Genomic DNA, 26,153 nt, shown 5'->3' with positions numbered 1-26,153 from the left:
AGTAAGTCTCTGAAGCATGATTTAAACTCAGGTTTTCTGGACCCCAAGGCCAGTGCTCTATCTACTGTGTCACCTAACTGATATATTCTATGAACCTGTGGGATATAAAGAGTATTACATATGCATGTTGCAGTTAAGACCAATTAAGGTGAGCAGAAGTGTCCCGAATTGTCTTACAAAAAAGTAAGAAAATAGTTTGCTTTTCCTCTTTCAAGTGGAATACTGATCTTCCAGTTAAATATTCAGGATTTTAATGGGTCCATGAATTCATTGATGGATTTCAAAGAATCCATGAGTTCATTAATGTGTTTCAATGGATCTAAGTCTTCATTCTCCTCCATTGGTAGAAATCATAATCCATCCATACCATCTCATCCTCTCTGATTCTTGTCCATAGATGCTATAAACCATCCCAAGAGAATCTACCATTCTTTTTACAGGCCTTGTGAAAACTGGCCATTGTTGATGATTTTTTTGCCCATAGCAAGCTACGAAACAAAGAAAAACACAAAATCACCTTCAGTCCTGGGTGATTCCCTTCCATTCCTGCAATGACAGAGGTAGAGTGACCAAAGTGGGCAGGGGATAGAGGGTTAACAGATCACATCAATTTTAGACTGTCTATTAACATTAACATAACTATTGCTACATGGAGTATCAGAGTTTTGTTCAATGATGAATTAGTGGATTGACTACTGGAGAAGAATCTTAATTTTCTTTTCATTTTAAAATTGTTTTTCTTCATTAGTTTGCAGATTCGTATAACTTTAATCCTCACAAATGGCTTTTGGTGAATTTTGACTGCTCTGCCATGTGGTAAGCTTTGTAGTTCCTATTCAAACTTTATAATATTGATTGCTTTGTAACACAACTTTTTTGTATAATCAATAAATCAATGTGTCTTTATTGGGTATGCACTAAAGGACTGTGCTTTTCCTGTGGTAGTTACTAGACAAATATAAGACATAGCAACATGGGCAAATTAGCCACATCTTCATTAGATGGAATCTCTAAGACTTAACTTTTAACAATTTACCATCATTAAGCAATGAAAACAGAAATGAAGTAATAATAATTAGCCCATATTTATATAGTGCATTAAGATTTACAAGGTGTTTTCTTCACAACTCTTTGAGGTAGCACAATTATTATTTCCATTTTATAGAAGGAAAAACAAAGGCAAAGAGATTTTAAACAACTTGTCCATGGTCACAGGATTAGTTAAATATCCAAGCTAGAGCATGAACACATGACTTGATTCTAAGACCAATGTGTTTTCCATTATACCACATTGCCTATTACTAAGTGACTATCTCCATGCCTGTATTTTTCTTTAAAAAAATGACAAACTTTTAAAATTTCACAGGAAGAAAACCCATTGAACATCAAACTTAATTTACAATGAAAAGAGCACAAAATAAGTAACAATTTTTACTTATCATAAAATACCTTTCTGATCTGTAGGATTACATATGACACATTACATATATGAACACATAGCGATTCATTCTGAATCTTAATGCAAGGGTGAGGGTGAATTTGACAGAAATGCTGAGGTTATTAAACTGTCTTCACTTGTTTGTCTTTCAGTTTATAGAGAAGCTCCATGCTTCTAAAATTCTTTTTAATTCTGCCCAATTGAAAGGTTCTATGGTCTCAATTGCATTGCTTTTACTTTTCTTAGATTCTCTTGAAAATTGAGTGAAATGTATTTTATAAGTGTACAGAATTGAATTTTTTCAACGTTGGCAGATTACCTCCACACCATATCCTCCACTAACGTCCAACTCTAATGCCTCATTGTTGTGAGGAGGTGATCCCAACTTCTTAAAGACTGTGCTCATGGAGTACATATTGGCAGGTTCTACCAAAGTGAAAGCCTTCAGGTACAGGCCCAGTAAACGATAATTTATCAGTTGTTTTAGTATCAATCTAACTAAATTCATAGGATCATAGATTTTGAGTTGGAAGGGACCTTAGAAATCAGCTGGTTCACCCTCCTCACCCCTATTTTATAGATGAGGAAATTGAGAACCAGCTTGTCTCTTCCAAAGCCAACTCTTCCCAAATCACACAGGTAAGCTTATTGCCATGTTGGTTGCAAGGAAATGGCTTTTTTTGCCCAAAGTAATCTCTAGGATTCTCTAAGTATAACATCATATCATCTGCAAAGAGTGATAATTTTGTTTTCTCATTGCCTTGCCTCAATTTCTTTTTCTCCTGATTGCTATAGTTAGAGGAGACAGCGTTTGAGTTGAGCTTTAAAGGATGAGTAAGAATTCAGTAAACAAAGGAAGGATAGGAAGATATTCCAGGTAGTATGAACAGTTGAAGCTAGGTGCTACAGGGTATAGAAAGGAAACAAGTATGTATTAAGTGCCTCCTATGTTCCAGGAACTATGTTCAGTGCTTTACAAATATTATCTCATTTGATCCTGAAAGGAACCCTGGGAGATAGATACTATTATTGCCCCTCTTTTATAGAGGAGGAAACTGAGGTGGAAAAAAGTTGAGTGACTTCCATAGGAGTCACACAGGTATTTAAATGTCTGAAGCTGAAACTGAACTTGTCTTCCTGACTTCTGGCCCATCATTTTGTAGTTCTATTTATTTTTTATTTAGAATTTTCCCCAAGTTACATATATAAAAAGAAAAGAAACATTTTTTTCACATTGATTTTTTTAAACCTTTGTGTTTTAAATTTTCTTACTCCCTCCCTATGGAAACAAGCAATTCAATATAAGTCATACATGTGCAGTTATGCCAAACATCTTCACATTAGTTAAGTTGTGAAAGAAAATAGAATAACTTTAAAAGAGGAACTAACAAAATTATACTTCAATCTGTATTCAAATACCATCAGTTCTTCCTCTGTTGATGGTTTGCATTTTCGTTTTTTTCTTTTCTTTCTTTCTTTCTTTCTTTCTTTCTTTCTTTCTTTCTTTCTTTCTTTCTTTCTTTCTTTCTTTCTTTCTTTCCTTCTTTCCTTCTTTCCTCCCTCCCTCCTTCCTTCCTTCCTTCCTTCCTTCCTTCCTTCCTTCCTTCCTTCCTTCCTTCCTTCCTTCCTTCCTTCCTTCCTTCCTTCCTTCCTTCTTTCCTTCCTTCCTTTCTTCCTTCCTTCCTTCCTTTCTTTCTTTCATTTTTTTTTGTGGGCCAGTAAGGGTTAAGTGACTTGCCCAGGGTCACACAGCTAGTAAATGTCAAGTGTCTGAGGTTGGATTTGAACTCAGGTCCTCCTGACTCCAGGGCCAGTGCTTTATCCACTGCACCACCTAGCTACCCCCACCCCTGCATTTTTCATACATTCTTCTGATAGCATCCTGCTCATCATTTCTTTCACAGTTACTATTGCTAACTGTATTACCCTCCATCCTATTCCCTCTCCTTGATATTTACTCTGTTTTATCTTCTTTCACCCTTTCCCTCCTCAAAAGTGTCTTGCTTTTTACTGCCCCCTCCCCCAATCTGCCCTCCCTGCCTTCACTTTTTTCCCACCCCTTTTCTCCTACCCCTCCCACTTTTCCTCAGGGCAAAATATAATACTATACTCACTTGAGTGTGTACGTTATTCCCTCTTTGAGCCAATTCTGATGAAAGTAAGGCTCACTCACTCCCCCACTCCTTCCCCATTTTCCTTTTCACTCCATCAGCTTTTTCTTGTTTCTTTTATGTGAGCTACTTTACCCCCTTCTACCTCTCCCTTTCCCTTTCTTCCAGTGCAATCCTCTTACCCCTTAACTTTATTTTAAAGATGTCATCATGGGTCATCTAGGTGACACAGTAGACAAAGTACCAGCCCTTGATCCAAGAGGCTCTGAGCCTGGCCCATCATTTTACCTAGAAGCTTCTACAGTGTGCCAGACCTTGAGTCAGAAAGATCTGAATTCTACTCTTGTCTGAATTACTTTCTAGTTATATGACCCTGGGCAAGTTACCTCTTTAAACCTCAGTTTTCTTGTTTATAAAATGGAGATAATAATAGCATCTACATTGTTGTTGTTTGTCCTTCATTCTGAAGAGGACCATGATATCAGGGAGGTGATGTCATGACTTGCAGTGAAATGGATTTACGTGAGGCAGGGCTGTAGAAGGTCATCAGTCTCTCTCTTCCAAAGTCATCTGGGTCCAGTGGCAATAGTTAGATGGAGAGATAGATAGATAGATAGATAGATAGATAGATAGATAGATAGATAGATAGATAGATAGATAGATGGGTGTGAATGTGGCTATAGATATAGATGTATATTGTGTGATTTTCCTTTTCTTTTGATCCCTTTGGGATACAGACCAAGCAGTGGTATTCTTATATACAAATAAATAAATATACATCACAAATGAATTGCATATATGTATATGTGTGTCTATATGTGTGTGTGTATGTATATGTATATGTATACACATACATATCAGGATGACTGGAGATGAACCTGATACAGTGGGAGATGTTGGCCTTTTAAGCTAAGGCCTTTCATAGGTCTCAGTTTATCTGAGGCAACACCCATTCAGTGAAATGACAGGGGTATTGAGAGTATCAAATGAGACAATATATATGAAATGCCTTGCAAACCTTAAAATACTACACAGATGCTAACCATTATTGTTGTTAAAGGTGTGAATAAAGGCAGGGAAAGAGTAGGATATTTTGGTGAGGCAGTTGGTTTGGCTGGAGCATGGTGGGGGAGCAACATGAGATTAAGGGAGAGTGGATGCAGATTGCAGAGGGACTTAGATGCCACACAAAGATGTTTGAACTTTTTGGGACAGGAAAGTGCTGAAGACTGAGTAGTTGTCTTGCATTCTTCACTGTTGTTATTCATTTAATACTGTCTCAAAGTATCATCTAACACAAACTCTTCATTTTACAGATTAGGAAACAGAGAGGTATATTGATTTGCCCAAGGTCACACAGCTAGGTAGTGGTACAGTCAACATTAAAACCCAGGTCTTTAGACTCTAGACTCCAGATCTTATGCTCTTTTTCCCTAAATTCTTTCAGCTGGAGAATAGTGTGGGTATGAAGTGTAGAGAACTTGCTTCAGAGCCAAGAAGACATGTGTCTTCTTCTGACACCTACTTCCTCTGATACCTACTGGCTGTGTGACCCTGGGCAAGGCTAACCATTCAGAGCTCTAAGCAACTCTGTTGTATTAGAAGCTGCACAAGAGGGGCTGACCTGAATATGTAGATGATGCCTCTGCATAATCAGGGACTTCCATATGGTAATGAGGTTAAAGGTCCAGCCCCTCTCCCTATCTTTCTCTGTGGCCACACTACTCTTTCAGCCCCAGGAGTAAAAAGCCCTCTGTCAACTGTCAATAAATTTAATTCTAATGTCATATGGCTAGACATCTGGCAGCTCTGAATTATTCAGAGGTGGTTTTCTACATGGAAGTTGTTTTCAGACACACCTTGGTGTCATATCCTAGATTTTAAACAGAAAAAGTAGGAAAGGCGATTTAAATTTTTTTTTTTTTTAAAGAGAGAGTAAATGGGGGCAGCTAGATGGCAGAGTGGATAAAGCGACAGCCTTGGATTCAGGAAGACCTGAGTTCAAATAGTAAAAAAAATTAACTATAACTAATCTAGTCTGAAAAATTATGATTATATGAAAAATTGTAAGTTTAGAAAAATTATAATTGGGCCGTAAATCCCATCTGGGTCGCCATTCAAATGTTAAAATATTTTGAAGGACTAGGACTAATTTGGGGGGACTAATCTATCTGTAGGACTAATCTGGGGACTTTTGACTAACTGGCTATCTGCTATTAATTTAGTATGGGCCTTTAAAAAGTTCCACCACACTGCTCCACTACCAAAATTGATAAGCTAAATATTAAACCTCTTAACTAAATAATCAAAGCAGAGTTTATTTATGAGATACTATTTAAATTAAGAATATAGGGAAATAAAACATACAACATGACTGCATTCCAGTGGGTTTCTTCCACCTGTTGCTCCTGGAACTTTTTTAGCCTCCTCCTCACTGTTCTTCTAATCTTGTCGGTCCCCCCTTGCTGTCTAACTCCCAGGTCTATATATATCTTCCTTCTCTCCACTCAAATTTCGGGGCTTTTTGCACCCCCATTCACATCAAGCTAATCCGCCAGCCAGGGCTGCAGCTGGGGGGGGGCGCCCTCGAGCCTCTTGTGCGTACCACACCCAGGGCTCCAGGGGCCTGTGCCCCTGCTGCGTGCCTGGGACATTGGCAAGGGCTACGCCAGAGCCTGGCCTGGACGAGCCCGGGATCTCTCAGATAGATCCTCTCAGGGTGCAGGGGGCTGGGGCTCCCTCCCCGAAGTTGTCTGACCTGGGTCTTGTACAGCCCACGGGGCTTTTTGGCTCAGCTGAAGCAGAGGGGCAGGGGCACCAGCCTCTCTGACAGAAAAGCCTTGAGGGCCTAAGGTTTTTTACTCTTAGCCCAAAGGTAGGGTCCCCAAATCAAAATAAATTTCCACAAAATCCAACCTCAGACACTTGACATTTGCTAGCTGTGTGACTCTGGGCAAGTCACTTAACCCTTATTGCCCTGCAAAAAACAAACAAGAGAGAGAGAGACAGACAGACAGACAGACAGACAGACAGACAGACAGACAGACAGACAGAGACAGACACACAGAGAGAGAAAATAAATCCTCAAATCTTGGGGTTGCAAAGGCTATCTAGAGCTCATTTAGTCCAGCCTCCCACACCATGCAAGAATCTTCTTGACAATAATACAAATATAGTAGTAGTTTCTTAGCCAATTTCTTAAAATAGGAAAAGTTTTGGAGGTGTATTTCTTTCAACACACCTATTTTTGCCCACAGTGGGGAAACTCTATTTTTCTAAATCAGTGAAAGGACCAAAGAGCCATAATAACAGAAGTCTGTGACACAAACAATGCACTTCCCATTTTCCTTCTCACAGCCTACTAAATGCAATTTTTAGTGACTAGAAAATGAGTGGGTCTCAGTTCATAAGATTATGCAGTGATGCTTTGAAGCAGCGGACCCCTAAATGTGTTCTTCTGTAGGTGGCTGAAGGCAGAAGGAATATATTCTCAGTCCGTCAAATATTTTCTCTCCTGAAATGTGAATGATTTCCTCAGTTACCTCTCAATTTATTACTGTAGGTTCGTGTATATTTATGATGTCACTCCTAGTGTATTATCCCCAGTAGGAAGGGACCAGGAGGAAGGTCTGGGAGTTCAGAAGATCTGAGATTTAGTTACGATTTCACAATTTACTAGCTGAGAGACTCTGGCCAAGTCACTGAACATCTTTGGACCTCAGTTTCATCATCAGTAAAAGGAAGAAGTTAGACTAAATCTTTATGGTCTCTTCCAGCTCAAACAAAAATTAGCAATATTTTTAAAATTCAACTATAAGCACAAACAACTTTATATTTTTAATGAAACTATTTTTAGTGCTAGGTTCCAATATTTTGGATTTCCTCAGGGCATGCAGCACGTTATAAAGGGTGTTTATATATTTAGATTTCAAGGAAACTGGGTTCTTTTAAATTTTAATTTTTGAGGAGGGGAAGCAAAGGGGAGGAAATAGATCCAGTAATTTGAAAAACTCACACATTTCTTTAAGCATAATGATTATGATGCTGCTACCACCACCACCAACAATAATAGTCTGAAACAGTGATTTCATCAATGTAGGGAACTCCAGGTATAGGAATCAATCAATCTTCATTGATGCTGATTGTTGACTAATCTGTAATTTAAAGTCTTGGAGTTGCCTGGAATATTGAGAGGCATATAAGGAAATAAGTATATCAAGTATCAATTTAAATTACTTGCCCAAGGTCACACAATCAACATGTGTGAGAAGCAGAACTTGAACCCAAGCCATTTTTACCCCTATATCCAGTACTCCAGGATCCTTCAATAATAATAAAATAATAAAAAATAATAATAACAATAATAATATCATGCATATATAGTACTTTAAGATTTGAAAAGCACTTTATATATTATCTCATTTTGGTCTCACCACAATCCTCTGAGTTGTGTAGTACAGAATATTGTCTCTATTTTAGAAATTTTGAAGAACCTGACACTCAGAGATTGTGATGTGCTTGTAGTCACATAATGTTGGAGGGAGAATCTGAATTAAGATCTTCCTGACTCTAGGACTGTGGCTTCTATATGGGCATATCTTGGAGATATTATGGGTTTGGTCCCAGACCACTACAATAAAGTGAATATCACAATAAAGTGAGTCACATAAATTTTTTTGTTTCCCAGTACATATGAAAGTTATGTCTAAACTATACTGTAGTCTATTAAGTGTGCAATAATAGTATGTCTAAAAATAATATACCTTAATTAAAAATACTTTATTGCTAAAAAGTGCTACCATCTGAGCCTTCAGGGAGTTGTAATCTTTTTTGATGATGGAGAGTTTTGCATCAATGTTGATGACTGCTGCCTTCTCAGGGGCATGGTTGCTGAAAGCTGGGGTGGCTGTGACAATTTCTTAAAATAAGATAATGATGAAGTTTGCCTCATTGACTGACTCTTCCTTTTATGAAAGATTTCTCGGTAGCATGTGATGTTCTTTGATAGCATTTTACTCACAGTAGAGCATCTTTCAAGATTGCAGTCTCTTCTCTCAAATCCTGCTGCTACTTTATCAACTAAATTTATATAATATTTTTCAATATTGTTGTGTCTAAGGGAATAGGGAGGCCAAAGGATAGGTTAGAGAAATGGGGAATGACAGGTCGGTGGAGCAGTCAGAACACACATATAATCTTATCATTTAAGTTTGCCATCTTAGATAGGTGGTTTGTGATGCCCCAAGACAATGACAATAGCAACATCAAAAGTCACTGATCACAGATCACCACAGCAGATGTAATAATGAAAAAGTTTAAAATATTTCAAGAATTACCCAAAATGTAACACAGAGACATGAAGTGAGCTCATGCTATTGGAAAAATGGTGCTAATAGACTTGCTCAACACAGGATTGCCACAAACCTTCAATTTGTAAAAAATTACAATATCTGCAAAGTGCAATAAAGTAGAGCACAATAAAATAAGGTATGTCTGTACCTGGTCACTGATATAACCAGTTTACTGAAACACAGTTTTGTTGGGCAAGATTGTACAAAAACTTGTTATGTGACGAATGCATATGGGGATAGGTAAATAAGATGGGATTCCTCAAAGAAATTATATAAAACTACAGCATTATGTGATTAACATCATGTGATGTTGACTTCCATGGGAACTCAACCTACAGGAATGTGCTTATGCTTAATCAAAACATTTCATTTTCTTTTCTATTAAATAGAGGCTCACTGATGTCACTAAATGTATGTATGACTTTAAAACCCACATGAATTCAATAGTGTGTTCCTATAACCTCTGTCCTTTGGATGCTTTTGCTAAGACTTGAGGATTACACCCATCCCTGACTGCTGCATTTTGGTTTAGTTTACTGTAGCTCCTGCTGTTTGTCAGAAGATATTAGTCACGTGTTTTGTTACTGTGAAGCCCCATTCCAACTATATTTTGATGATTCCTTTCTTTGAAATCTCTTCGATACTTATGTGCACAGGGAAAAGGCAGGTGAAGGTAAAAGAATGTGAGATTTCGAGCCAGATGGCTTGGTTCTAAATGCCTGGTCTCACACTTACTATCAATGGGACCCTGGGCAAATCACTTAATGTCTCTAGTCTTCTGTTTTCTGATCTGGAAAATAAAGAGGTTAGGCCAAATGTCTAGTTCCTGCTTGGTTGGTAAACTTCCTGAGACTGTATTTATTATTGTTCTCCTGCTCTCATCTTTTTCTGTGTGATGCAGTGCAAAGAACATCAAATTTGGAGTTAGAAGACTTGGGTTTGAATCCCTGCTCTGATATTTATTAATTTGGGCCAGTCCCATAACTTCTCTTGGGTCACAGTAAGATCTCTGTGAGATGAGGGGGTTGAACCTCTACTATCCATTCTTACTTACTCAGAATTCTCATTGACCAGTACTACCGCAAGTAGTTAGCATTTTTACTTTTACAATTTCATTATCAAAGTGCTCTCTCATACAGTCTTTCATTTGACCCTCACTAAAACCATTTGTGGAAGGTAGTAGAGGTGGCTATTATTCCTATTTTATAAATAAATAATCCTAAGTTCAGAAGGGTTAAATAATTTGCTCAAAGTCACTGCAATTAGCAAGTGGTGGTGTCCCCACAGTTGTAGATTCAACAAATACTTGTTGAAGCAATGATTGTTAGACTAAATTGGTTCAACCTGTCTTAATTACCTTGACCCATTTTTACTCACTACACAGCAGTTTTGTGAATATCTTGCTGCCATTCATTTTTGGTATGCTCTTAGCCCAACAAAAGTGTGTCGTGATAGCCTGGTTACATATACATATGGGATCTTTATTGTTGGTTGATTCCAATTTGTCTTGTAAATTTATATGGCTTGTGTGTGTGTGTGTGTGTGTGTGTTTTAAAGACTATTTTATTCTAATTGAATTGTGTGTGAGAGGGTGCAATTCTTTTTTTTTTTTTTTTTGTGGGACAATGAGGGTCAAGTGACTTTCCCAGGGTCACACAGCTAGTAAGTGTCAAGTGTCTGAGGTCACATTTGAACTCAGGTCCTCCTGAATCCAGGGCCGGTGCTTTATCCACTGCACCACCTAGCAGCCCCCTATATGTATGTTTTAACATAGGTTCTTCTAGATGTCCAGGGAAACAGGTAGAATTAGATGTTATACTTTTAGTTTAATAAATGGATAATCATCATAATATTAATTTTAATAGAATATTATTTGATAGCATTTATATAGCACTTTAAGATTGGCAAAATGCTTTACATAACATCTCATTTCATCCTCATGACAACCTTGTGAGGTAGGTGCTGTTATTATATTCATTTTATAGACAAAGATATTGAGGCCGATTCAAGAGGGTAATTGGCTTGCCTAGCTAGGGTCACATGGCTAGTAAATGTCTGAGGCAGCATTTGAACTTGGTTCTGAGGAAGCATTCAAATTCAGGTATTTTTGCCTACAAGTCCAGTCTCTCTGTTCACTTGGCCACCTTGCTGTCTCTGCTTATACCCAAATAAGAGAAGGATATAATCATTTTAGAAAACTAGTATGGGCAGATGGCCTTCCTCCATCACACATATCCCAACTCTCTATGTCAAGATTTAGTGGATAAATCCTACTTAGTTATCTGAGGCACATAAAAGTTAAATAACTCTTTGAGAATTACCAGAACCAAATGGCAGGAAGGCTTTGAATACAAGTCTTCTTGACTACAACACTATACTCTAAGTTTAGGAGTTTAACACAGTCATTATAATGAAAAGAAAGATAAAAGTAAGAGTGCTATCTTCCTTGAATATAAGCATAGGTGCCAACTTCCATAAGGAAGGAAGAAAATAAGCATTTATTAAGTGCCTACTATATTCCAGGCACTGTGCTAAGCCTTTTACCAATATTATCTCATTTGTTTTTCACAATTCTGTGCTATTAATATACTCCATTTACAAATGAGGATATTAAAACATAACAGAGGTTAAGTGACTTGCTCAGGGTCACATAGCTAGTAGGTATGTGAGGACAGATTTCAACTCCTGGCTTAATGCTCTATCTTCTGTGTCACTTATCTGCCTCTTCTATATTTCAAAAGATACTTGCCCTCCACACCCTTACTCTCAGTACCCAAGAGGAATTATTTGTTGTTTTTTAAATTTCAAACTTGACTATTATTACAAATGGGAAATTAAAGGAAAGAAAATTGTTTACTGAGTTCACTGGCATTTCATGTGTATGCATTCTTTGAAATGAAAACTATCTCTGTATTTTATAATGAAATTTTACCAATGGTTAGTCTATAATGTAAAGTAAACATTTTGGTTATTTTCATTAAATATTGAAATAGACAAGATAATTGGAATTTCTAAAAGCTGACTTTGAACAAGCACAGTCAATACTTTCCCTAATGATTTCATTATTCTGCTCATAAACCTTTCACTGTGCATTTGTTGCTAAGCATCCTTTGTATGCAAATTTAATCCATTCTTGCTAGCTCTTAATGGTCCATTACTATAGGATTAGTTTTTAAAGAAGTCCCACACTCTTAAGCATATCAATTGCACTTCTGTTTTTGCCAATTTAGAAAAGTACACTCAAAGATCCCAACCACTCCCTCCTTCCCCAATTATTTCATTGATATACTGTGATTACTACCTAAGGAACTACAAGGATTTCAACCGCTTACAAGAGGTCACAGCAGTTCTAACATTCTTAAAACCTGAAAGTAGTTCTAGAAACTGATTTAAAAATAAAAGGTAATCTAGCCTTTCCTCCTGGAGTTTTCTTTTAGGATTTCTTAGTATTTTTTGTTCATCAATATCCTAGTTTCTTGTAATTTGGTATTAAATATTTTTAGGAGGCTTATGTAACTGTGATCTTCTATGATCCTATAATGAAGGGAATTTAGGGAAATTGAGAGTACCATCTCTCCTGAAAAAAGAAGAAATGAGAACCTCAGAGGTTAAGTTACCTGCCCAAGGTCACACATATTACCAGCATCATCATCTTCATTTCCACCATCACCATCATTATCATCATCACCACCACTACCTCCACCATCATTTCTTGTTTGTCCTTCATTCCCAAAGAAGACCATAACTCAGGTGATGTCATGACTTGCACTGAATTGGATTTAAATGAGGGAGGGCTGTGCAAGGTCACCAACTTCACTCTCTTCTCCAGAGCCATCTAGGTGAAGTAGCGATAGATAGATAGATAGATAGATAGATAGATAGATAGATAGATAGATAGATAGATAGATAGATAGATAGATAGACAGATATGATATATGTATATATGTATGTATGTATATATGTATGTACCAGGATGACTGTAGATGGCCACTGATGTTTAAGGCAATTGAGGTTATGTGACTTGCCCAGGGTCACATAGCTAGTAAGTGTCTGAGGTAAGATTTGAACTCAGGTCCTCCCAATTTCAGTACCAGTGCTCACCTAGCTGCTCATCATCATCATCATTATCATCAACTCACATTTCTTTGGTTGTTTAAGGTTTGCAAAGCCCTTCGGGTAGTTTATTTCATGCGAAACTCACTACAAACCTGTAAGGTTTATCATTTCCATGTTTGCAAATGAGGAACTGAAGTTTAGAAAGTGCTTTGTCTGTGGTCTTTCAACTAGTCAGTTTCGGAGATCCCAATACTGCACTCTGCCCACTATACTATACTATCTCTCTGGTTTTATGTTCTCTGAGCTACATACTCATGTTCATCAGTCACAGGATGTAAAACTTGGAGGGATCATAGGAATTTAGTTCAACTCTTCAGTGTATTAGTGACAAAACTGAAGCTCAGTGTGGGCAAATTACAACTATTAAGTGGCAGGGTTGGGATTTGCACCTGTCAAATTTTGGTTTTATGCCTGTCTCCTACAAAAAACAAAACAAAACAAAACAAAACAAACAGAACAGAGAAATTCTTTTCACAATGTCTCCCTAAAGGAAGAACCAGATTAAAAACAGACAGGAAAAACACAGCACCAGTTTATTTGTCCCAAGAACAAGCAAGCATGAATCATGCAGAGACCCCTTCCAAAGAAGGAGTTAGAAGACTCCCTCTTTCTGAGGGTATATAAGGTTTCTTTGCTCACTGGTTACAGGGTGTTATCAGTTTCCTTAGCATGATACAAATCAACCTAAAAGCAAATACTATGACAAGAATGGACGCAATGCAAATCAGTTGAACAATTTCAGTCATAACAAGTATGCAGGAAATATAGATCAGTTTGATAGTTCACCTTAACAGAAACACTATGATAAGATTATATGATTCCCAAAAAGGGTTTGGCAAGGAGGAGAATGCCCAGATTTTTTTTTTACAAGATAGGGACTTACTATCCTGAGGGAAGAAGTCAGCAGATAGGGACTTTTCAGCTAGCTATCTGGGTTCAGTTTGAAGTTCAGTCAAAGGGCATTTTGCTCCTATTAATCCAGAGTTTCATAAAATCCTTTTGGATAATAAGGCAGCTCCATCAAATTCAGGTGGTCCATACATTCATCACAACACACTCAACTCCGATTCCAAATTCAGTTCCTTTAATGATTCTTCACATGAATTGGTTTATAGGTTCCTCCCTCTTCTAATCACCCTTTTGGGGACACATTGCTTTGTCAATGCTATTCTTAGTATGCAGTATTGCATTCCTTGAAGAAATTTTATCTCAATAGTACAGAATGACAAAATAGCAATGCCATTATACAAAATCATTGCCTAATTTAAATGAGATTAGCCCTAAAAGGGAGGGATACTAGCAGTTCCCATTTCAATAGCACTTTAAGGTTTGCACTTTACACACATTGTCCCCTTTGGTTGTCACAGCAGCCCTGGAAGGTAAGTGTTGTTATTTTACAGAAGAGATAACTGAGGCTGAGAAAGGTTAAAGAACTTGCCCAGGTTCATGGCACTAGTAAGTAGTCTCTGAGGCAGTGTTTGGAACTAGGCCTTGCTGACTCCAAGGACAGCACTGATTTTTCTTGGTCACGGATCACCTCACACATCAGTGGATCTAACCACACTTTATTCCACTAACTTTCCCCTCTTCATGCTGGGTATAGTTCTACATAATGAATTCAATTGATTAGAAGAACTTAAAATGTAGTATAGATTAAAAAGTATGGGATTTAAAGGCAGCTTGTAGATAGAGAGCTGGACCAGGAATAAGGAAGACCTGAGTTTGAATCCAGCCTCAGACACTTACTAGTTGTGAAACCTTGGGTAAGTCACTTTACCGCTGCTTGCCTTAGTCTCAACAACTGAAAAATGGGGATAATAGTTGCACCTGCCTCCCAGGGTTGCTATGAGATTCAAATGAGATCCTTGTAAAGGACTCAGAGAATATGGGTTTGAATCCCAGTGTTTTCATTTATGAACTGTGTGATCTTGGAAAAGTCACTTGGTAATAATGATAGGCAATATTTCAAGGTTTGTAATGTATTTTATATATAATATGTCACCAGAGTAGGGGGCTAGGTGGCATGTGGGTCAGGGAGATATAAGTTCAAATTCTACCTTAGACACTTATTAGCTGAATGACTCTAGGCAAACTCTCTGCCTCAGTTTCCTCATCTGGAAAATAAGGATAATAAAATGGTATTTGTAAAGAACTTTTCAAATCTTAAATGTTACGGAAACTATATAGTTAGCTATGTAGTTTAAAAGTATTATAGCTACCTATTTCAGCTTTTGGGCAGCTAGGTGGTGCAGAGGATAGAGTGCCAGGCCTGAAGTCAGGAAGACTTGAATTCAAATCTGACCTCAGACACTTAACTATGTGACCCTGGGCAAGACAATTAACCCAGTTTCTTCATTGGTAAAATGAGCTGGAGAAGGAAACAACAAACCACTCCAGCATCTTTGCCAAGAAAACCCCAAATGAGGTCACGAAAAGTCAGACATGACTGAAATATCTCAACAACAAAAATTTGAGCCTCACAACAACCCTCTTTGGTAGAGAGTACACACATTATTATCTCTAATTTATAAATGCATAAGCTGAGGCTCAGAGAGTTTAAGTGACTTATCCAAAGTCACAGAGTAAGTCAGTTTCAGACTCTTCTAGATCTTGACCCAAAGTCCATCCCTCCAATCAATCACTTCATCAGGATCCCTACCACTTCATCTCCCTCTGAACCTCAGTTTTCTAATCTATAAAATGAGAGAGTTGGAGTAGATGAGCTCTGAGCTCCTTTCTTGGGATTGTTACTCTATAATCCTGATTCCATAATGAGTTCAAGGCATTCTTAGATCTTAGTCATGTGTGTAGCTCCCCAAACCTACTGCAATCACATAGAGTGGGCCCTTATTAAATGTTTATGGAATGAATGAATTTCTGTGTCTCAGGTAACTTTGCTTACTTACATCATCACAGAAAGCACTCCTAACTGGGTCAGCTATTAGAATGTGTGCCCTCGTTTAATTATGAGACTGAGATAGCATTGGTATATCACCTGAAATCAGTCACCACAATTGGGGGAAAAAAAAAGCTCCAAATGCCTTCCCTACAAACAGTGGGGCAGTCAGGAGTATCATTTTCATATATGAAGGGCGGTATTGTGTGGGCATATCTTCCATTAGTTTTAATGGAATTTTCTCATACAATTCAAGCAGAGAATATAATCCAGAAAGTTTATTATTGTTGATTGACATAGTCTCTCTCTTTCGCTCTTTTTTTTTTCTTTTTAGAGGAAGAAAAAACACACGAGTATTGGCTTTTTGAAAATAAATCCAGTTACCTTTCTCTCTCATTTCCTCATCGGTAGTCAGTATTCTTGAAGCTTTATTTCATGCTTACTGGGCTTTATCTTTCAGTGACTATTACATTACATTTGTTTTCAAAGCCAAGGCCGCTGTCAGATTGAAATTTAGTCTCCAACATGTCCCTAGGAAACTTTCAGCACAATATTGCTGTTAGGTCATGTCCACTCACTAAAGAAGAGACAATTTAAAAATTTCTTATGATTTTTTTAACCTTTGCTTTGCAGTTATCGTATTCTAATTTGCGTAAAGCCATTGGATATAGAGCCTCACCTGGACACGAGAAAGACCCAGATTCAGGTCCTACATTTGATTTACACTTGCTGAGTGACCTTGGGCAGATTACCTAATCACTTAGTGCTCCAGGAACCTACAGGCACTAAGATTTAAGTTGTAGACAAGGTGCCAACCTGCATAGGTAAAGGACTTTTTTCACCTGGGGACTTCCTCATACAAATGAAATCACAAGCCTAGCTGACATTGTAATTTGTGGTACAGATTTTTATATACTTCCATCCTTTTAAAATGCTTGAAGACAAGGATATTGCCATTGTTTCTATCACCAACTCTCTAGCCCAATGCCTTGCCCTTAATGCTGTTGAACTGAATTGAACTGAATTGCATAATTCAAATCCCTTTATCTATACTGTTCAGAATACTAAAAAAAAGATTGGAGGTTTTTGCCTTGAATTATCTATAACACAAGCTCCTTTATACACCCACAACTGCTGGCCTCTAGTAATGTTCCAGATTTGTCTATGTAATGATGACCTTACATTTGGTGGGTTGTTTTTTTCCTTCAGGGTAAAGGGACAAACTCTGTAATGGGGCTAAGGAGCCTATGGATTAAATTATAGGGGAGGATATTCTAGGTCTCAGGACTGTGCTACTCTCAGAAGACATCTGTAGATCTACATTAGGAACTCCTTATCCACTTAGCTTATGTTATTTACCATCTCTGATGGCCAAGTTTCCATCTGGAAGACATTTTCTTTTTCTTTTATTTAAAAAAAACCATTTAATTGAAATCTTTTGCTTTTACATTAATTAAACTTTTGCTGTAGCCCCATCTTCCCAATCTCAAAGAGTCATCCATCCTTTATAACAAAGAATTTTTAGTAAGCTTTCTGTGTCCTTTAAATTTCCTTGTCCTTTAAATAGACCCACTTATTTTAAAAATACAAATGAGTGCAATGAATGTAAGACAAATAAATGAGCAAGGATTTTCTGATACACACACACACACACACACACATACATATAACTTTAGAATCAAACCATTTTTTGACATTCAGGTTCTTTGACATGGCAGTAGTTAACTAATCCATATTATATGGATTTATCCAAAAACAGGGTGAAAAAGAGAGCAGACTTGATAGGTGCCTTTAAGCTGGATCCTCTTTACCTACAGCACCAGAACCAAGAATCTGGTAAGTAGACTTTCTTCAATATTATTGTTGCTGCTGCTTTTTAAGGTGATCTTGATTCAATGTTAAATCCAAAGTCACATCCCAAACTTATGTTATTGCAGCAGGTATTCATACTGGACAAAGAAAGTCCAAATCCAGTTCAGCTGAGTGTTTTCAGAAATGTAACTAGGATGAGGTTACTAGGGTTATACCCATTTAGCAGGACTATATAATTAAAACAGGAAGTTTTCATATGGCTCTCTTCCTCCAGGGGAGGTCCTCTTTAGCCAGGCCTTGCCCTGCTCCATTTCCCTAGTGGTTTCCTCAGCAACAGATCAATCGTTTTCTGGGATCTTTGCCTATAGAGGTCTCAGTGTCTGTAACTAAATTAAAAAAAAAAAAAAGGTGACTTAAAAGGTGTTTTATTTTTCTTATCTTAGGCATGTTTTGTGAAGTTTGGCCTAGATGCAAAAGTCCTAGTTATAGCTCTGGGTACTTATATGGTAGCTGAAATAATTGGGGTTTTCACCAGTAAGGAAAGTTATATAGATTACACCTAGGACTTGAACTGTACAAAAACATAGATGTATGAATTTATTGCATATTCCTTATGTTGAGAGGGACTTATTTTGACCTGTCTAGCTAGAATAAATAAATAAAGCTATAATGTTATATGTTGGTAGTTTCTTCTTACCAATAATGAATTCTTTATTTGATTATTATCATGAAAAATATACTTGATGGATTTTAAAGTGTATATGGAAAAATTCTCTGGGTATAAAATAAATTGTCAAAAATAAAGGCACTCTCCATACTTGGAGTACATTAGCTTTTCCAGGGCTAGAGAAGTTGTTGACCTCCTACATTAAACACAAGATCAGGGGATAACATGTGATTTTGCTTAAAAAATAACCCAAATGACAGGCCCATTTGATGTGTCCCTTCTTACTTTCTTTCTCATCTCTTGTTGGACCATCACTAATGTGTAGGCGCCACAAACTGGGATTTCCCAGACTCTATAACTAGAGAAACTTATGACTCATAGTCAAGTTTTTGGGAATTTTTAACTTCTGGCACTTTAGAATGACTTAGATAATGCACCATGAAAATGTTACCAAAATGCAGGTCACAACAGAAAGCCCAAAGAAGAAGTTTGCATACTGTTGTTTCTCTCTCTTTCTCTCATCTTCTCTCTTTTGCTCTTTGGACAAACTATATAGGCAATATGCTTTTATTTAGTGTTTTTTTGTAGAACCATGTTATAATATTGCTGATAGGAAACAAAGAGACCACCTCTGGCACAGTGAGATTCACCAGACAACACAAGATTTGCAGTGTGTAAAGGACTCACCCTGAATCATTTGTATTGCAAGCACTTTTGTGATGAGGTTTTATGGCACTATATTTAATCTCCAAATGGATAATCTATAGGCATTTCAAACTCAACATGGCAAAGACATAATTCATGATCACTTCTCACTCCCACACTCCAACCTATTCCTCCTCTGAATTTAGCTATTTCTGTTGAGGACTCCTTCATCCCTCCACCCACCAAAGTTCACACCCTGAGTCCTTGATGCTTATCTCTCCTTCATTCCTTATATTCAGTAGCTAAATCTTTTCAAATGTACTTCCACAGCCCCTCTTACAGACATCCTCTTCTTTCCCTTTGTCTGCTCAGGCCCTTATCATATCTCATTTGGATTATAGTAACAGATGCCTATTGGGAATCCTGGCTTCTGTTCTCTCTCCTCTCTAATCCACCCTCCACATAACTGGGCTCAGCACTTTAGACATATTATCTTATTTGATCCTCACAACAACCCTGGGAGGCAGGTGTTACTTAAACTTTATTGTTGAGGAAACTGAGGTAGACAGAGGGTAAGTAACTTGTCCAAGGTCACATAGCTAGTAAATGTCTGAGGGTGGATTTGAATTCAGGTCTTCCTGACTCTAGTCCCAACCCCACCCCACTTCCCCCATCCATTGTACCACCTAGCTGCCTTTGGGTCTTTACAATTGGTCTCTAGTCTCCCCTTCACATTCCAGTCAGATTGGCCTATTTGTTATTTCCCAAACTTAGTACATTGTTTCCTCCCTCTCTGTGCATTTGCTGACTGTCCACCATGCCTAGAATACATTCCTCCCTCAATGTCTCGTCCTAGAACCCTTAGTTTTCTTCAAGGATCAGTTCGTGTCATTTCCTATATGAAGCCTTTCTGGATTTAATTGTTAATGCTTTCCCCCTCTTCTACAGATGATCATGTATCTTCTTTTCTGTTGATGAAAGATTACCTGGAGTCATGGATAATAGAAAGAAAGGTGGCCACAGAGTCAGGGCTACCTAGGTTCAAATTCTTCCTCTGATATATACTGGCCCTGTGACCCTGGGAAAGCAGAGCAGGCACCTATCTGCTCCTTATACCAATAAAATCAAAGGTTGGCCAAAAAACCGCAAACAAAGCACAGCTGTTTAACAGATATATGTAGGTAGGTAACAGATATATGTAAGCTCCTTTAGGGGTGGTTTTCATTTTGTCTCTGCATACTCATCACAAAACACCTAATATCATGTGCTGATATGCCCAGGCACCTTTGATTCTGCAGCCCCAGCTTCTACCACTAAGTCTCTTCCACCACACAGTGACCAGGGGGAGATGTTGGGAAAAGACTGTGGCTGAATGCTACAGGAACATTCATAGCCAAGGTAAAATAGCAATGGATTTCCATTTGCTGAAAATGACAATGATGGCTGGGAGATAATCCTACCTCTCTACTCTTTATCTGGCTGTCACATCCTGAATCTATATCTCATTCCTCATTTCTTCAAAAAGTCTGTCTTCTTTATTGCCCATATGTTCTAAGAAGAAACTGGTTTCTTGAAAATATTGTCATTTCAAGCATGTACACCTTGGGTTCAGGGGTTTGGGGGGGAAGGAAGAGTAAAAGGAGTATGAGTAAGGTTACAGTTTGCTAAAGGACATAGAAAGGGCCATTCTTTTTCTAATTTACTGGGATGACCAGCTGGAACTTAAAACAAACCACAGAGATTTTATTGATACATAATATTATGGATTCCCAAAAGCTGGGAAAGGATGAAATGAATCCTGACTGTTATACATTCCTCTTGACATAAAAAGATTTAGTTGTGTTCTGGTAGGAGGAGACTTCCTAATTAGAAGTAGAAAACCCCTAGCTGAGACAGTGACTTTGAGCAACTACCATTCTCCATTAACTTCTCCCAAGGGACATCAAAGGAAACTACCTTCTCAACCTTTCCCTCTCCAAGGGGTTAGTAAATGGAGAAGGTCAAGCTTGAAGAGAGTTGCAAAAAAGTAGCTTTACCCTAGGTGTGTGCTGATAAATGTTTAACAAGCAGCTCTCCTCCCCACAAAAAAATGAGCCCATGAACCCACTTTTAAGTTTAATCTGCACTATTAGCATTTTCTTCATCATTTTCTTATGTCTACACAATCCACAAAACAATAAATCAAGCCCTGATTTGTAGCATTCCAAGGAAAAAATGCTCATCTTGAAAATTTAACAATCAGTTTTTTCTGAGCTGGTATGAGCTGGGCTACAGCACACACTTGCTCTGACCACACCAGAGTGATGATCAAACAACTGCTACTATCAACCATTGTTGGTTTTACAACTGAGATATATCAGGCTGACAACATTGGGACAAAGCTTGTTTAGCATTCAGGCAGTAGTGCATGTTATCAAAAGTCAGAACCCCTATATCTTTTGTTTAAAATGTTCTTTAGGAGGTGAAAGAATTATTTTCCTAGGTAAGAGGGCAACTAGTGCTGAATTTTAGCTTAGCTTTTACTCTCACTGGAAGCATCTCATTATTGAAAGATACAAATTATTCTCAAGCTAATTGACACTTAAGAATTACCAGGAATCCATTTTTATTTGTACCACCATCATCATTATAATAATTACTAATTAATAACAATTATAGTATACATTTATCAAGTGTGTCAAGTGTTATATAGGCACTTTGTACACTGAATTAGTTAAGTAGCCAACAATTTTCATCTTGAGCTCCTTTTCTTTCTCATTAGCTGTACTTCTTTTCTAGCTTAAGTCCCATTATTTAGTAATTTAAAAGGCTTCACTGATCAGATAAGATGATTTCTGCTCATTTACTTTTAACAACTAAAGGGCCTTCTTTCTTCAAAAGAAAAATAGTGATTATTTGTTATAGGGCTCCTTAATGCCTTTAAAATTGAGCAACTCTATGGTCCTGCCAGAAGCCAAGAATATCAGTCAGCCCCTTTCAGCAGACACATAAAGCACTAGCTCATCTTTGTAAATAGGATGCTTAGTCCCTGGTTGAATATAGATATGGGCATATAACTAATCATCACCCAGGAAAAAATAATGTGGATCCAATTATGCTTCACTAGTTGTCTGTTATCTTTGAGTCATTAAAATACATTAGCTCATTACAAGAACATGGAATTATATGCCCATCACCAATTGCCTCATGGTTTACTGTTTGTGTTTGGCAGGGACTAAGGCCAGAAATACTATGACATTAAAACATTTCTCATCTGGCATCAATCAAATGTTTAAAACCAACGGCTCCTTTTCCTACTAAATTGGAGAGCAGGAACCATAGGAGATGGGTAGTGAGTTCCCAGTCTAGTGTAGTTGAGAGACATGGAAGTGTAATGGATAGAGGTCTGGACTTGGGAGTGAGAATTCAATTCAATTAACATTTAGTAAACCCCTGATTTTTGTATGCAAGGTCTAGGGCAAAATATAGGCTTAAATAAAACTTGACTCCCCTGCCCTCCTGGACCTTTTAATTACTGGGGAAGGTGGAAGGAGAGGAGGTGGGATAGGGGAAATAGACCTGGGTTCAACACCTGTCTCTTCTGCTTGTTAGCTATATAATTTAGGGCAAGTCAATTAATCTCATCCTCAGGTTATCCATCTATAAAACATGAATAAAAATACTTGCTCTACTATTCTATAGGGCTGTTTTGAGGATTCAGAAAAATAGGCATCTATGAGGTATAATGGATAGAGACTGCCTGGCTCAGAGTCAAGAAGGCTTCAGTTTGAATTTTGCCTGAGATACTAAATAAGCAAGTCATTTAACTTCTTGGAGCTTCAGTTTCCTTGACTGCAAAATGGGAATAATAATAGCATTTATCTCATAGAGTTGGGATCATAATGGGATCTAATGTGGGCTATGCAAACAACTTTAAAGCACTCTATAAATGCCAGCTATCACTTAGCTATTACTTAATCAGCTATTCCATAATTTGATTTATAGACTATTATATAAATGTAAGTCGATTTATTAATAAGTCACATCACATTGCTAAGAACTTAGACAAAACAATAATAATGATAACAATAAACAGCTACCTTCTGTTCTATTACACTTGTAATTCTCTGATTAACTATCTGAGTATACACACACACACACACACACACACACACACACACACACACACACACACACACGGATGTGAGGTAAGAATGGAATGTAAACTCATTGCCAGAAGGATCCTCAGGTCTATACAGCAAATATGAATACGGAAAAAAATCTTAAAAAATATATTTACAATTTATTTAACCATGGACATAGATTATATCTTTAGCAAAAGAAAATAAATTTGATGGTCTCTAAGTTCCTGAAATCAGCCACATGAGCAGAAGGTTGAGAAGCCATAGAAAGTAGTTCATGTGAAAAAAAAATCAGAATTTAATTTATTGAAAGGCCCACACGAGTCAGCAGTTAGACATGGAAGCCAAAAAAACTAACAAGAATTTGGCTGCCTTTAATAGAGCTACAGTATCCAGAAGAGAGAGGTTATAGTCCCCTTGTACTCTATATCCTGTTCAGATCCCAGACTGGGGTGTTGTGTTGATTTGAGGGTACTGCATTTAGGAAAGAAGATCACTGACAAGGTGGGAGGGAACATGACCAGGATGGTGAGAGGAGTTGAAGTAATGCTGTGATGCTGTGATGCTGCTGCATGAAGATGAACTGCTATATGAGGAATTAGGCTTTTTAACCTGTAGGAGATAAGACTTAGCAGGGAGATGATGTCTTCAAATATTTCAGTGACTGTCAAGAGGAAGAGGAATGTCTTTGCTTTCCTTAGTCTCAGAGGGCAGAACTAGGATTGATCTTTTTCTGAACTAATAACTACAATGTTACTTTCTATACATCCTTGACACAGTGCTACTACAACTAAACCAACAATTTCTTTTGGTTTTGCCTACCTACATTATGGTAATGGTAGGTCAGATTCCTCCCTCTGGTATGTCATAAGAAATTCAAGTGGCCTAGGAGGATAATAGGAGTACTAGAAGAAAGCCATGCTTCTACATTGCATCAAATGGTTATCCTAGTGGTTTGGAAGAATTGATATAAATCTTATCCATCCTTTGACACCCAACTAAAATTCCGTTTTCTCAATGAATGAACCCTTTCCTGAATATTCCCCCTCTTCTCATTTCCTACTTATTGCTTTTGGCAGTGAATAAAGCACCGGGCCTGGAATCAGATAGATGCTTCTTTCTGAGTTCAAATTCATCCTCAGATGCTTTCTGAGCTGGAAAAGAAAATGGCAAACCTCTTCAGTATCTTTGCCAAGAAAACCCCAAAAGGGGTCATGAAGAGTCAGATACAACTAAAAAACAATAAACAACAACAACAACATATACATATACATTAATACAGGGTGTCCCAAGAGTCTTAGTACAGTTGTAATCTTTACCATATCAAGGATCTGAGACATCATCAGGGTGGGAGTTCACTCCATCAAATGAACGGCAAAACCTGTTTATAATTTAGTAGATAAATCTTAGGGAATTGACTGTGATTCAGAGAGGTTAAATGATTTATCTATGGTCGTAAGGGAGAAAGTGTCAGAAACTCCAGCACTCTCTCCATGATTCAATGTTATTCTTCCTCTATTATATTCTGTCACTTAAATGTCTATATATTTTGTTTCCCTAAGTAGATTGTAGATGACATGGCTCTGTCCTAAAATCATAAGGGGCAGGGACTATCCTTTATATAAACTTCTTTGACACCTAGACAAGCTCGGTGCACATTGTAGGAACTCAGTATCTGTCTAGTATACATTGCAGACATTTCTATGAACTATTTTGAGCACCCTGGTCTCAGATAGGTTTCTCTTGATTATAATTAAAATGTTAACCAAAAGCAGCACTGCTGCCAGTTGATATTAAAGAATAAACCAAACCTGCCTTCAAAGAGTTTCCAGTTTATTGGGTGAGACAAAATGGATACAAGTAAGATATTTAATTTGGTTAATGTTTCAATTCATAGGGCCATGGAATTTAAGAGATTGTAGTCTGACAAGCATTTAAGTACCTACTATATAGCAAGCTAGGTAGCACAGTGGAAAAAGTACTGTGTCTGAAGTCAGGAAGACTCGTCTTCCTAAATTCAAATCAGGCTTCAGACACATACTAGCTGTGTGACCCTGGACAAGTCACTTAACCCTGTTTGCCTCAGTTTCCTCAGCTGTAAAATGAGTTTCAGAAGGAAATGGCAAACCACTCTAGTATCTTTGCCAAGAAAACTCCAAAAGGAGTCATGAAGAGTTGGACACGACTGAAAATGACTGAACAACAACTATATGAGAAGTACAGTCTTAGTTACTGATGGAGCTGGGCTGTATAGTTCTGATCCTTACGGAGCTTATAAAGAAGATAAGACATATATAGTATTAACTAAGTAGAGTATTAACTAGAGTATTAAAAACGAATATGACAAGTGCCCCCAAAGGGATATGAATAAAGTTCTGCAAGGATTTAGAGGGGCAAGACATAATTTCTTGCAGGGTATTTAGGAAAGCCTTTATGAATAGTGCAACCTTTGAACTAGACCTTGAAGGGTGTTTCCTCATGTGTAAAGAGGAATGTTTGCCTAAGGTCCTTTCCTTGTCTAACATTCTATGACTCCATGGTTTTATGACAGCAGGGATGCTACATATGGAAATAGGAGGAGAAGAATTGGGGAGGGCATTATTGTCATAGAGAATGGCATCAACAAAAGCTCCAAAATGAGAAAATGTCAAACATGTTCAGGGAAGATGAATAGTCCAATTTGGCTTGAGAGAGTGTGGAGGGGGGTAGTGTGAGATAAAACTGAAAAGCTGTGTTATAGTTAGAGAGAAGGAGGGGGGTGAAAGGAGGCCTGACTATCAAGCTAGAGAATTTAGATTTTGAACTTTATTAACATATTCAATGCCCATCATACCTTTTAAAAAATTTGTTTCAGGTCTTGTCACTGACTACCGGGTGAGTAAATTGTCTATATTTTCTTCATTTTAAATCATGTGTTCCCTCTAGAAAGGAAAGCCTATTTTTCTATATGTGTTTGTGTACAGTTTTCTGTTACTGTCAGTCATTCTTAAGATCAA

The 26,153-nt window shown here is 37.6% G+C and overlaps 1 protein-coding gene across 5 annotated transcripts in view; it reads left to right on the top strand.

The window, feature by feature from the left end:
* The window catches only part of DDC (dopa decarboxylase), a 121,618-nt gene that overhangs the window by 76,453 nt on the left and 19,012 nt on the right, over window positions 1–26,153 (top strand). For all 5 annotated transcript variants that reach the window (XM_043975350.1, XM_043975351.1, XM_043975352.1 and 2 more), the window contains 3 exons: window positions 749–816; window positions 17,672–17,748; window positions 26,012–26,031. In XM_043975350.1, coding sequence (XP_043831285.1) covers window positions 749–816; window positions 17,672–17,748; window positions 26,012–26,031 — 165 coding nt within the window. The remainder of the gene's footprint in view (window positions 1–748; window positions 817–17,671; window positions 17,749–26,011; window positions 26,032–26,153) is intronic.

The sequence above is a fragment of the Dromiciops gliroides genome, chromosome 1 (genome assembly GCF_019393635.1).
Source record: "Dromiciops gliroides isolate mDroGli1 chromosome 1, mDroGli1.pri, whole genome shotgun sequence".
In the NCBI taxonomy this organism is placed as follows: domain Eukaryota; kingdom Metazoa; phylum Chordata; class Mammalia; order Microbiotheria; family Microbiotheriidae; genus Dromiciops; species Dromiciops gliroides.
The sequence above is the reverse complement of the archived record's forward strand: the minus strand, read 5'-3'. Positions and strand labels throughout refer to the sequence as shown.